Source organism: Dromiciops gliroides, chromosome X (assembly GCF_019393635.1).
Source record: "Dromiciops gliroides isolate mDroGli1 chromosome X, mDroGli1.pri, whole genome shotgun sequence".
Classification (NCBI taxonomy): Eukaryota; Metazoa; Chordata; class Mammalia; order Microbiotheria; family Microbiotheriidae; genus Dromiciops; species Dromiciops gliroides.
This window is the reverse complement of record NC_057867.1, coordinates 1298189-1310097: the sequence shown is the minus strand read 5'-3', so window position 1 is coordinate 1310097 and position 11909 is coordinate 1298189. Positions and strand designations below refer to the sequence as shown.

Below are 11909 nucleotides of genomic sequence, written 5' to 3'. Positions count from 1 at the left end.
GGGCAAGTCATTTCACCTCTGGCTGCCTCAGTTTTCCTCAGCTGTTATGTGAGGATGATAATCACACCTACTTCCCTAGTTTGTTGTACCAATGCAATGAGATCATGGTTTTTGAGGTACTTGGCACACAGTACCCACTTAAATACTTGTTCCTTCCTTAAAGCAAGTAGAGTGAGGAGAGCTGGGCCTCCAGCCTGCATGTGAGCAATGTGCTTCCATCTTGCAGGTCTGTTCCTGACTTTGGCTCAGTCCTTTCTCTTCTCCTAAAAGCCAGACTGAGCTAACTCCAGCCACTGTCATGTTGCTGACAAGGGAAAGGCCAAGTCTGGCTCTTGCCACTGTTCCTCAGCTGACGTCTCCTCCAGCACCTGCTAGTTAGTGAGAATGAAAGGATAGCCTGAGCCTCGCTGATTGGCTTAGGAGGCTTCTGCTGCCTAGCAACAAGCCACCTCTGCAGTGGTGCTGAGGCCCAGCCCTCCTGGCGCAGGCTTATGCAGTGCAGTCCCTTGGCCCTCCCTTTTCTCTTGAAGCTGCTGGTTCCTTGTTGTGGCCACCCCAAGGCAGCCATTAGTTACCTCAGACTTTTGAACTCAGGCCCTCAATCCCTTCATTTCTTCACATCAGCCCCATTTTTGGATCCTTCCAGGTCCCTCATGCCCTCTCAACTGGAGTCCAGCATAGTTTCAGTGTTAAGAAACCCCCTACCACTCCCACACCCGTTGGGCTCAACCCAGTTCAGCCAGGTATAGGTAGGGTCTAGCTTAAGTACTGTGCAGTAAGATGGGTAGAGGAGATACTGGGGAATCCCAGTTGAACAGAATCTATTTTTTCACTTAACAAAAATCCACCTTCTCTCCCTCCTACTTCCCCAACTGCCACTGAAAAACAAAACCCTTGTGACAAAGATGAAGTCAAGGAAAAGAAATTCCCACATTGGTGTCATCCATAAAAATGGCCCCTTTGCCTGTCCATTGCCTGATTGATGGGGTGTGTGTGTGTGTGTGTGTGAGAGAGAGAGAGATCAGGCTCTCTGCTAATGTGCAAGTACTTGCCCACTTAAATTCACCACAGGCAATAAAGTAGGGGTGGCAGGGGAGGGCCTGGACATCCCCATCCCCACAGACCCTGCTAATAGGGAACAGCAATGAGTGAATGCTAGCGTTCTGGGCTACTTTGAGTCAGGTAATGAGTTCTCAGGACAATACAGTGATCCCAGTAGGAAATACCCCAAAGCCTGAAGCAGGAATCCCTGGGGAGATAGATGCCCATTACCACAAACAGACCCTATCTGAACACAGCATTTGGGGCTAGGCTCCTAGGTCACCTAGTCCAGCCTCATCTTAGACTAAATCGTTCTTGTAGGTCTAGGGATGGGAACTGGCTTGCCCAAGGACAGATGACTTGTGTCTACACAGCTGGCTGATTGGGGCTTCCTGGGCCTCATTCTTAATGATCTGCTTGCTCTGCTCTGACACACCCCCCTCCCCCCAACACACACACACATGCACAGCAGCCCTGGGCTTTGGTTCCGTCAATAACTTTATTACGGGTTCAATACAAAGTCATGCCCTCCAGTGCCCTAGGCAAAGGGGGGGGGGATGAGGGGGGAACCCAGCCCCCCTGAGGGGGTGGGCACGGGAGAGGGCAGGAGAAGAAGGGGAAGGCGAAGGCTTCCGCCTGCCGCCAGGTCAGCGGATCGTGTAGCGCACATATGGCACCTCCACATCCTCGCCACTGTCGTCATTGCAGCAGAGTTCCAATACCAGCGCTTGCACGTGGCGGCCCAGCTTCCGCTTGGACACCCGGCTCACAATCTCCGTCATACTGAGGGGATTCCAAGAAAGACAGTAGTCAAAAGCAAAGCCAGGCCCCAGCTTCCCTAGGGGACTAGGCCAAAAGCCTAAATGAAGTTGGTGCCCGATGACGGCAGACCAAGGTGGACCCAACCCTCCCTGCTACTCCTCCCAGCTTGGCATGGGGACACTCACGGCTGGTCCAGCCGTTCCTTGAGCTTAGCAGCTGGCATGAAGAAAGAGTACAGCATGGACACACCCTGGGATAGCATTGTGATCTCCAGCTTGTGCTCTGTCTGTGGAGAAACCACCCATTGGGTCAGCAGGACCAACTCCCCTGAGCAGCACTGCCTCTCCTCCCAGCCTGCCCTGCCTGCCCTCCCTCCCTTCTGGCACCTTGAAGTAGTCCAGAAACTGCTTGAGAGTCATCTCCTCGCCCCCAGGTTGGAGCCCCTTGACCTCAAAGCGATCCCAAAGTGTCCACTCATGGTCATAGTACTGTGAGCAAGAAAGGCCAAGGCATGTCATCCATCAGTCCTAGTTCCGAGTCCACCACAGAACTTCCTCCTCCATCCCCTATCCATTCTCCCACTCACCTTGTGACGAGGTGCTGCAATGGGTTCCGAGAAACCAAAGAAGGGCAAGGCCAGGTTGAGGAAGCCATTCTTGTAGGCCTCAAGCCGCTGGTGGCCCTGCACGACCTTGTACAGCTCCAGGCACACGAGCCCCACCACAGCCGCGGTGGTCGTGGCAATGGCCGGGATGATCTTCCCTGCGATCAGCTTGCTCTGTGGACACACAGAGAGCCCTGACACCCATGTCTCCGGGCCACACACGGGTGGTTGTGAAAGAGGGGAAATGGTCTAAGGGAAGGACAAAGGCTCTCACCTTGTGCCTGTCCGCAGGGGGGATGTCGTAGTTCTCGGCCCGCAGGTTGGAGGCTGCCACGATGAAATCCATGTGGAAGTTCTTGTCGTCATCCTAGCAGGAGGAAGGGAGGTTCAAGCGCAGCCCTGAGGAGCTCTCCCAAATCTGTCCACCTGTCCCCCCCATACGCGATCCCCCAGTACCTTCTCAAAATCAATGGGGTACATCTTGAATCCAGCTAACTTGTCTGGGCTGGGGAGCGTTGCCTTCAGTTCCTCTAGCCGGCTGTCATCTGGAGGCCCACCGGGAGCAGGGGAAAAAGAGCAGATTGAGAGTGAGACCTCCAGGAGGAAACAAGGGCACAGTCAGAAAAGGACTGAGGCTCCTGGGAATCAAAAGACCAAGGGGCACTGGTGCTTACCAACAGAAGTGTTGGCACTCTGCAGCTCCTGGTCAGAGACGTGGATCTTGACACCAGACTTGGGGGTGAATTCTGGGACTTGCACAGTCTGGAGAAGTGCAGCCACAGCTGTCCTGTCCCGAGAGCCCACCAGCCCATAGGTCTGCGCAAACAGGTTGGCAGCCGCCATGATATAATCCAGATGCAAAGGCTACAAGAAGGCAGATTTGGGCAGAAATGGCAATATTCAATTACTACCACCTCTTCATCTCATCCCCAAGACCTCAACATGGAGCCCCACCCCACATTCTCTCCTCATCTTCCTCTTTGGCCCTGACATAAATGGCTGATAAATGAAGACACTTACGTTGTGGACATCAAAGGTGAGAGGATGAGGACAGCGCTTGGGTCCAGACCAAAAGGGGGCACCAGAGCTTGTCAGCTGACAGAGAAATTAAGTTGATAGGGCATCACAAGGGGGTCTTGGGAGATGCCCATAACCTCCCAGGATACCTCCTCAGATTGGGGAGCGGGGGCTTCAAAGCCCAAAGGGCTTGTAGTTACCTGCTCAGGAGGGAAATTGTGCAAGAGCTGACGGATGTTGTTGGCATACTGGGCATGCCAGTGAAGGCAGGCCCATGCCACACAGTCGGCCCAGGTACGGGGGCGCTGGAGCACCAAGCTCCGCTGTACAGCCTCCAGTACTTCCAAGGGCTGCGTTCCTGCCAATCGCAGTGTTCGCTCCACAAACTTCGGGTCTCTGTGTGCATGGGGAAGGAGGCCAGCGGGTTAGGACAGGGGGCAAGGGCTGTGGCTCAAGAGAGCAGGACAATTCGGGATTGCAGCTAGATCAGAAATTCCAGGGTTGGTATTGGGGACACAGGTCAGAAGGGTGGGAAAAGGGGCTGTGATGCCACTCACGTGAGGTACTGATTGACACTCTCTGCCGGCTGCTTGAAGAGACCTTCAAACTCATCCCGGGCCCACTGTGCAGGTCAAGGTACAATGTGGTCATTCTAAGGAGCACTGGGATTCAGTGCCGCCCCCATGTTGGCACCTCCCTGCTCTGGCCCTAGTGCCCCCAAACCCCCAACGGTGGCACCTCCCTGGCCCCATTCCTCACACCTGTAGTGTGTGCTCAATTGCATTGGGAAAGTTCTTGAGAGTACAGATGGGGATGGATTTTTCCGGGGGGTCTTGGCTGGAGCTGTAGGACTCAGTGAGGAAAGGGATGACCACCTGGACATTGCCCTTGGTCCCCAGGGTGCCCGACTCCAGCAGCGGCTTCCGGTAGTACACACATCGACGGTCCATATACATGCCTGGGGGAGGGAAAGTCAAGATGAAGACACACAACCTCACAACCACACCTCACAACCCCCCACAGCCTCCAGCTCTGTCCGCACGTGCGTCAACATTGTCCAAGGCGTTGGTCACGCCGTCCAGGGCCTGGAAGAAGTCATCATCATAAATCCGCTCAGTGTCGGGCCCCACGCGGTTCTGGTGACTTGTCACATGCATCTGTGGATTCATCTGACGAACAGCAGCCGCTGCCGTGTCAGACTTGAGCTTCTACAGACACACAAGGAAAGATAGAGTACCACAGGTCAAGGTGTGGAGTAGCTAGCCCAGGGCTGCCCATCACCCACAAGCCCCCTATATCTTCACCGTGACATCCCAGGGCCGGAAAAGGAACTGCCGATTGAGGTTGGATTTCTCAATAGTGTCCATGTCTGTGACAATGACCTCTCCGCCATCCCCGCAGCCCAGGCCAATCATGGCAAAGTTCTTAAGCAGCTCACAGCCAATGGCTCCTGCCCCAACCTGTGAATAGACAAGTCCAAAGAGGACCAGGACTAGATGAGAGGTGAGGCCCGCTTACTCAGGAAGGCCTCTTAGGAACACGCAAAGCTACAGATGAGCAGATGAGATGGGTGAACACACAAGATGGGAACAGCCAGCAATGGGCGCTTCTGGACCTAGGTCAGATCAGGGCAAAGAGGGAGGCAGGCAGGCAGCCTGCAGTCACTCACCAGAAAATATCTCTGCTTGCCCAGCTTCTCCTGGAGCTGAGAGCCAAACACAGCCACCTGCCCATCATAGCGGGTCTGGCGCTGCAAGGAAAAAGAAGCAGGTCAGACAAGAGGTTCAGCTCCAGAAATTAACTGAGCTCATTCTCAGGGCCCAGGAGAACCTACCGGGCGGCAAGCCTCCTCCGTCAGTGCCTCTCTGTCTTCAGGCAGGCATTCCAGAGCATCAAAGTACAGCCACTGCATGATGGGCATGAATTTTCCCGAGCAGGCCTGGGGGTAATGCAAAAGCAGCTCAATTAAGCCAAATCCCCAGAGAAGCAGGCACACAGGCCACAACCCGCCCCTGTGGCCAACCTCACCTTCATAACTTCCTGTGCAGCCAGGCCTCCAATGAAAGCATTTATGGGGGCCAAGTCTCCGGCTGCCATGTAGGCCAACTGCCGTACCAGTTCCTCATCCAAGTCCTCCTGCAGCAGCCGGGGAGAGGCAGCTTCCTTGATTGCCTGTGCCAGGCTCGCCATGTCTGCTGCATCCGGCTGGCAAAGAGGAGGATAAGCAGTAAGTAGTTTGGGATGATGCCCGGCTGCTGCGGCCCACAGGCAGGTTCTCCCCATCCTCCCCACAAGGCCTAGGCACCTGATTCTGAGGGTGGGGCAGCCGCCCTCGCTGGCTGGAAAACTGGTGTAGGGCCTGAAAAGCCACATGGAGATGGGCAGGGCGAGAAAACTTGGCAAAATCTGTCATCACAAATTCTGGCTCAGCCAGGGATTCAGGGAGTGATTTCTGGAGGAAGGACAAGGAGGGTCAAGCCAGGGAAAAAAGCAAACAAACATTTATTAAGAGCCTACTGTGTGCCAGGTACTATTATGATCTCACTGAATCCTGACTATGATCCTAAGAGGTAAGCGTTAATTATGATCCCCATTTGACAGATGAGGAAAGTGAGGCAGGCAGAGGCGAAGCGACTTGACATGGATCTCACAGCTAGTCAGTGTCTGAGGTAGGATTTAACCTCAGATCTCCCCTGGAGAAACTCACAAAGCTGATCTTCTTGGGCACTTTGACCTGGGTCACGATCCCACCGCGGACGTAGTCAGAGAATCTGGCCGTGTCACAGATGCTGAAGGTGTATGGACCTGCAGGGCCAGACTGGTCACCCAAAGGCAAACAGCACCACCGCCCCTCTGCTCCCCGCCACCGGCCTGCCCACTCACCTAGGACTCTGATCTCCACAGGCGAGATGCCATTGAGCTCACTCATGCCTTGCACCTCAGTGAAGGTGACAAAGTCGCCACTCTCAAATCCATGCCGTGCCTCATCCAGGCAGGTCACCACACCAGGGCTATCCTGGAGGAGCCAGAAAACAGACCAGAGGGCAATGGCCACCACCATTTGGAACCCACCCAGCCCAGGCAGGGATCCCAGAAGCCAGTTCCTCACCTTGGTCACCATGGAGACCATAGCGCTAAGTGGCTGTTCCCCATTTGCATCCGTCAGGACCATATCATCACCAAAATCACAGAACAGCTGCCTGTGGGAGAAGCAACAGAGAGCCCATGCCTCAGCTTCTGTAGCCGTGACCAAGTGACGACTCTCAATCTTGTCAGTTCGAGGTCAGAGGACAGACTTACCCAAAGAGGCCCCGGGTGTCAGCCACCACAAGTTTGATACCATGACCGTGACAGAACTCGCCTACACGCAGCTGCTCCTCCAGGGGGGAGTTCGTGAGGACAACCACCTGGGAGGAAGGAAAGGCATTGGAGAGACCAACCAAAGGGCATGCCTAAAGGCCACTGAGAGCCACAAAATGGGAACTTGCAATGAAACATGAGCAGCATGTTGATCTATCGTTGGCAGTGAGATGAAGGAGGAAAACACTCTGATTTGGAGTCCAGAGACCTTGAATTCCGATGGCAGACCTCCTGCTTGCTGCCTGAAGGACCCTTTCAACTTTCTGGGCAACACAGGGAAGGGAAGGGAAATGGACAACACTCTCTACAATCCCCCTTGGCCCTAAAGCAAGGACCCTTCTGGTCCAAACCCTTCTATTTTCAACAAACAAATACAGGGCGGACCAGGGAGATCCAGCAACTTGGCCAAGGTCATCCAGGAAAGAGCAGTGATGGAATTGTAACCCAGGTGTTCAGGATCCTAAGTCAATGAAAAGCCCTTTCCACTAGACCCCAGATACCCCAGAAGAAAATCTCAAAGAAAGACAAGTGGGAAAAAACAGATTTCGAGAAGGAAGCTGTTTCTATGGAAGTCTCTGAGAAATGAAATTACGACGTGTCTGGTGAAGGTCGAAGGGTACCTGGAAGTTGCTAAGGAAGTCCTCAGTGAGAGGCCCTGTGTAGGAACAGACTGGAACATAGGCATTGAGCTCAGCCAGACGTGGTTGTGAAACCTCTGCCCGGTTCTTGCCCACATCTTCTTCTCGAAGATAGAACTAAGGGTTGTAAAAAGGGAAAGGATGAATAACTGGAGTGAGTGTGTGTGTGTGTGGGGGGGAGAGAATGAGCCACCGATATAGGTCGAGGTTACCTGGGAAGAGAGATCAGCCCACTGAGCAGTGCCCTGGTCATGTAGGGTAACAGCTTTGACTCCACCAAGGATGATGTTCTTGGCAATCTCAACTCCTAGGCCTCGAAGCCCAGACACTAGGACACTGGAAGTCTGAAGTCGCTTCATGGCTTCATGGCCCAGTACATACCTGATGAGATGATGAAAACAAGGTCTCAGCTGGGCAGCCCCAGTCTGACTAGAGCCAACCCCAGCCCCCCAATTGCTCCAGCCTCACAGCTGCCTGGAGTACAGGCCCTCGTCGATGTCCGCCTCGCTCCCGTTCTTGGCCATTCCCTGTGGACAAAGGAAGCAACAAAGAGATGTGAGGTGAGGCTGACCCAAGCCCCAGGATCCACCTTGCCACTGGGAATCAGTGCCAAATACTCACGTTGGTAGGTGCAGTGGGCACTTCAGAGGGAACAGGGTGGGCAGGAGAGCAGTTAGAACCTGGTTTTGGATCAGGCCCGGACACGCGACGCTTCTTGGACAGCGGCGAGCTGGACATCTAGGAGACAAAGAAAGGAGGGTTGTCAGAACTGGCCCAGAGAAAGGGATCAGGGTAAGAAGCACAACAATGAACTAGACATGGGGGAGATGGGGTGAGGGTTGAAATGGTCCCATTGAGGACATATGGGAGGAAGAAAAGTCCTCCCAGGAATGGGTGCAGCAGAAAGACTGAGGAAAAGAACATGAGGGAAGGTAATGAACTGGTCACAGTGGGAGTTGGGAGGGCGCAGAGGGATGGAGAGGAGTATGAGTGCAGAGGGCCTCCTGGACAAGCCCATGGATCACTAGGACATTTTGGGGGCATGGTTAAAGAGGAATAGCAAAGCAGGCCCAGGGATGGATGGGTTCAGTGGGTAAGAGGGGGTCTGATCAAGTCCAGGAAACACATGACATTTGTGGGGAAAGGGGAATGGCGGCAGCAAGTCAGCCATCTGCTAAGCTGAATGGTGACACAGGGTAGGTGGGCACAGCTACAAATCTTGGGGGGAAGAAAGAAGCACCATTGTCCTGAGTGGCCAAGACTGTTGTCCTTTCTATAGCGTTCTTCTTCTCCCACTCCCTCAGGTAAATGGGGGGCGGGGTCAGAGAGGCTTCGAAACCAACAGAAGGCCAAGAGAGGTGGGGGAGGGGAAGGGGATGAAAGGAAGGCGCTGTCCAGGGTGCTCCTTGGCCTTATCTCCAGAGGCTGCTGGTCTGCCTGCCGCCCACCTGCCCACCCACCCGCCCGGCCACCCAAGGCCCTGGGGTGGAGAGTAAGGGAGGCTGGATTAATGCCCCCTTTCCCCCCCCCCAGGGCGGGCCCCCGCCCCACCCCTCCGGCAGAATCCCGGGTGGGGCCCCGACAGTACGGTGGCCCCGCCCCCTGGGGGGTGGAGAAATCGCAGCAGGGGGTGGAGGGGGGGGAGATCACAGCTGGGGGGGGAGATCCTGGCAGTCGAAGGGGGGAGGGGAAACGAGGCAGACAGTGGGGGGTGGGGGGGAGAAGAGATCGCGGCAGACGGCGGAGGTAGGGGGGGAAAGGAGAAAAGATCGGGGTGGGGGGGGAGAGAAGGGGGGCGGCCGGCAGCCCTGGAGGCAGGCCTGTTACCAAGGCCTGTTCCCCGGGGCCCGATCACCGCAGTCGCAGCAGTCGCCGTCGCCGTCTGGTGTTCAGGGAACAGCCCCCGCCGCCGCCCAAGGCCAGCCCCGGCGCCTGGAGTCTCAGCCCCTCTACGGGCTGCTTCGGTCCCAGACACAAGATGGCGGCCGCCGCCGCAGAGCCGGAACAAAACCCGCGGGTGGCTCCGCCTCCTGCCGCAGGCACCGCCCAGCCCGAGGCCCGCCCCTCCGCCGGTCGGCAAACCACGCCCCCGCGTCCCACGGGGGTGGGGAGGGTGCAGTTCCTCGCCCGGGCCGCAGGCTGCAAAGCTGGCACATGCCCTGAGAGCGGGATTCCGGCGGCTCGGAGTAGGCACAAGCAAGTCCCCAAGCGGCCTTTCCCCAATCTCATCGCCCAAGCGCTTGAGCCAATCGACGTGCGCCCCCGTCCTCACCCCCGAACTGCTCCCGCCCTCCTGTCTCTGAGTGACAAGGAGCACTACCAGCCTCGCTCAAATCCTCCAGCATCGAGGCCTCGCGCCTGCGCGCCCTGAGATGAGCCAAAACCTACCCCTCCCCACGCGGATAAGGCACGGTTTCGCGCACGCGCCTGCCCGCGGCCCATCCGCCTCGCCCGACCCTCGCCAGAAACCGCATCCCTCCTCCCCACCAGCTAATAACGCACGCCATGCCAGGGGAAGGGGGGGGGGCGGGAAGAACTGCACCCCCTACATAATGACCCAGCCCTGATTGCCCCGCCCCCTCCGAGGAGCAATAAAGTCCAAGCGGGGGCAGAGGCCCCGCCCCTAATGAATAATAGCTAAAGAAGACCCCGCCTTCTGAGCCGGGGCAGCCACACAAGGACGAAACTCACCACCACCACCAACCCCCCCCACTCGTGGTCTCCCGTAAAAGCTTTCCCCGATTCCCCTTCCCCAACACCACGTCTCTCAACTCACCCCCTCCTCCGGCCCGGAGCCGCCGAGGCCTAGCCTTCCCCTAGAGCTGGAGCCGGTGCTGGAGCGGGAGCCAGAGCTGACTTCGCTGCCGCTGCCGAGGAGCCCCGGCTTGCGTAGCGATGGGCTGAGCGCGGAACTTGGGGTCCCCGGGCCTGGAGCGGGAGGTACCATTTGTGGCAAGGGGGAAAGCTCTCCCTAAATGCGACTCTCGTCATTTAATCCCTGTTCTCACGTCCGAGTGCGCCCCATTTTCCCCTCAAGACTTATCAGCGCCCTAATTCATACTAGATCTTAGCTCTTTTTGGCCCACACCAGTAAGAAGCCGGCCCTAAAGGTACTGAAGGAATCCCCTGGTCGAGCACACGTGGTACGATCCAGGCTGGTCACTATTGCGAAGCCTGCTGGGAATTGTAGTTCAGTCAGCGCTGGCGCTTGACTGGAGCACGTGGTGAACTAAACTGGGCCAGGGTGGGGAAAAGGAGGCTAAGGCATCTGTGGAGGAAACAACTTCCTACAAGGGTACTGGCATTAGGGAAACCTGGGAAATAGGGCGGGACCGATTTTGAAAATCATTCTCGGAGATTCAGAGCTAAAAGTTCAGGTTCCAGGGAGATTGACAGAAAGAGCAAAGGGGTGGGGGGAGGGGGAGAGGGGAACCTGGAGTCTCTAGAATTAAAGCAAAACTGAGGCAGACGTGTCTACTCTAGGAGATGTCGCGTCTGAAGCAGAAACGGATCAAGACCCACCCAAGACTGAAATGAGAGCATAGAAAGACCTAAACAGGGCAGCAGTGGGGCAGAGCTAAGAGACCTAAAGCCTGAAAGGGGGAGGAGGGGAGGGAGAAGAGAGATCCAAAACCAAAAGACAAAGACAACTCGTTTCAACTTTTCTAATGTTATACATTTGAGGTCATGTGCTAAGTATTTGAGATATTTCCGTGGATCTGTACCGAGTACAGATGACAAACACAGGGTCATAGACTGAGAGCAGGTGGAGATCGATTTTGGACACCATCCAGTACCATCCTCTTGCTTGAGATGGGAGATTAAAGGCTCTGGCATCACACAGTGTTGTCTGTCTGGGATAGGACTCAAGTCTTCCTGATTCCCACTCCAGCACTCTAACCACTGAGCCACCTACCTGCCAGATGGGAAATCATAGATTTAGAAATGGAAGGGAAGTTTGAAGTCATGGGTATTCAACTCCCACCATTTTAGCAGTTGAGAAAAGAACGAGATCCGAAAAAAAGGTAAGGGACTTGCCTAAGATCGTGCCAGCAGCGTCAAAGCCATAATTTGCAACCATGGTTCTCTGACTGACTCATTCCTGGTCCGACTCTATTCCTCAGACTCTCTCCCTGTACTCTCCATAAAAGAATCTCTCCAATGATCGCTGTTTTGGGGGCTTTCCTCTAGGGTTTTGCTTTCTAATCGTTTCAAGGGTAGAAATACTTCACTGCGTGGGTCCTTGTACGATGAAAAGACGAGCTTTCAGTAAGGTGCTCTGAAAAGCGGTCTGAGGATCGATCCGGAGGGGCTCCAGTAGGTGGACTATTAGGCTATGGACTCCTTTTCCGGCGCTTAGAACACAACGCTGGCCCATGGTACGCACTTAATAAGGGAGCCAAAGACAGACATGACACAGTCCCTCCCTCCATTCTACCAAAAAGACGCAAAGACAGAGAAAGAAACGTCCCGAAAAGAACGTGGAT

General features: G+C 55.4%; 1 protein-coding gene across 4 annotated transcripts; it reads right to left on the bottom strand.

Moving 5' to 3' along the window:
* Positions 1-1521: 1521 nt before the first annotated feature.
* Positions 1522-10483, bottom strand: UBA1 (ubiquitin like modifier activating enzyme 1). Of its 4 annotated transcripts, XM_043974146.1 has the most exons (27): positions 10199-10215; positions 8663-8752; positions 8044-8160; positions 7891-7949; positions 7635-7803; positions 7405-7539; positions 6725-6831; positions 6534-6624; positions 6308-6440; positions 6132-6229; positions 5730-5876; positions 5453-5629; positions 5259-5363; positions 5094-5174; positions 4729-4884; positions 4467-4632; positions 4186-4382; positions 3982-4046; positions 3625-3820; positions 3428-3502; positions 3082-3271; positions 2864-2952; positions 2682-2774; positions 2390-2581; positions 2190-2291; positions 1989-2089; positions 1522-1824 (listed from the first exon to the last, which is right to left on the bottom strand). In XM_043974146.1, exons 2-27 carry the CDS (start codon positions 8663-8665, stop codon positions 1689-1691), a joined length of 3180 nt encoding a protein of 1059 aa, XP_043830081.1. In that variant the 5' UTR covers positions 8666-8752; positions 10199-10215; the 3' UTR covers positions 1522-1688. The 4 variants fall into 4 exon arrangements, with proteins under 4 accessions (XP_043830081.1, XP_043830078.1, XP_043830082.1 ...); XM_043974143.1 differs by lacking the exon at positions 8663-8752 and having other exon boundaries at positions 10199-10483; XM_043974147.1 differs by lacking the exons at positions 8663-8752; positions 10199-10215 and adding an exon at positions 9250-9398.
* Between the last annotated feature and the right edge of the window lie 1426 nt (positions 10484-11909).

Excerpts from the sequence above, each read along its gene's own strand:
- UBA1 (XM_043974143.1), bottom strand. The coding sequence starts at position 10,369 with ATGGTACCTCCCGCTCCAGGCCCGGGGACCCCAAGTTCCGCGCTCAGC. Across the intron at positions 5,364-5,452 it reads CTGCACAGGAAGTTATGAAG|GCCTGCTCGGGAAAATTCAT; the intron begins GTGAGGTTGGCC and ends CATTACCCCCAG. Across the intron at positions 3,503-3,624 it reads ACAATTTCCCTCCTGAGCAG|CTGACAAGCTCTGGTGCCCC; the intron begins GTAACTACAAGC and ends TTTCTCTGTCAG.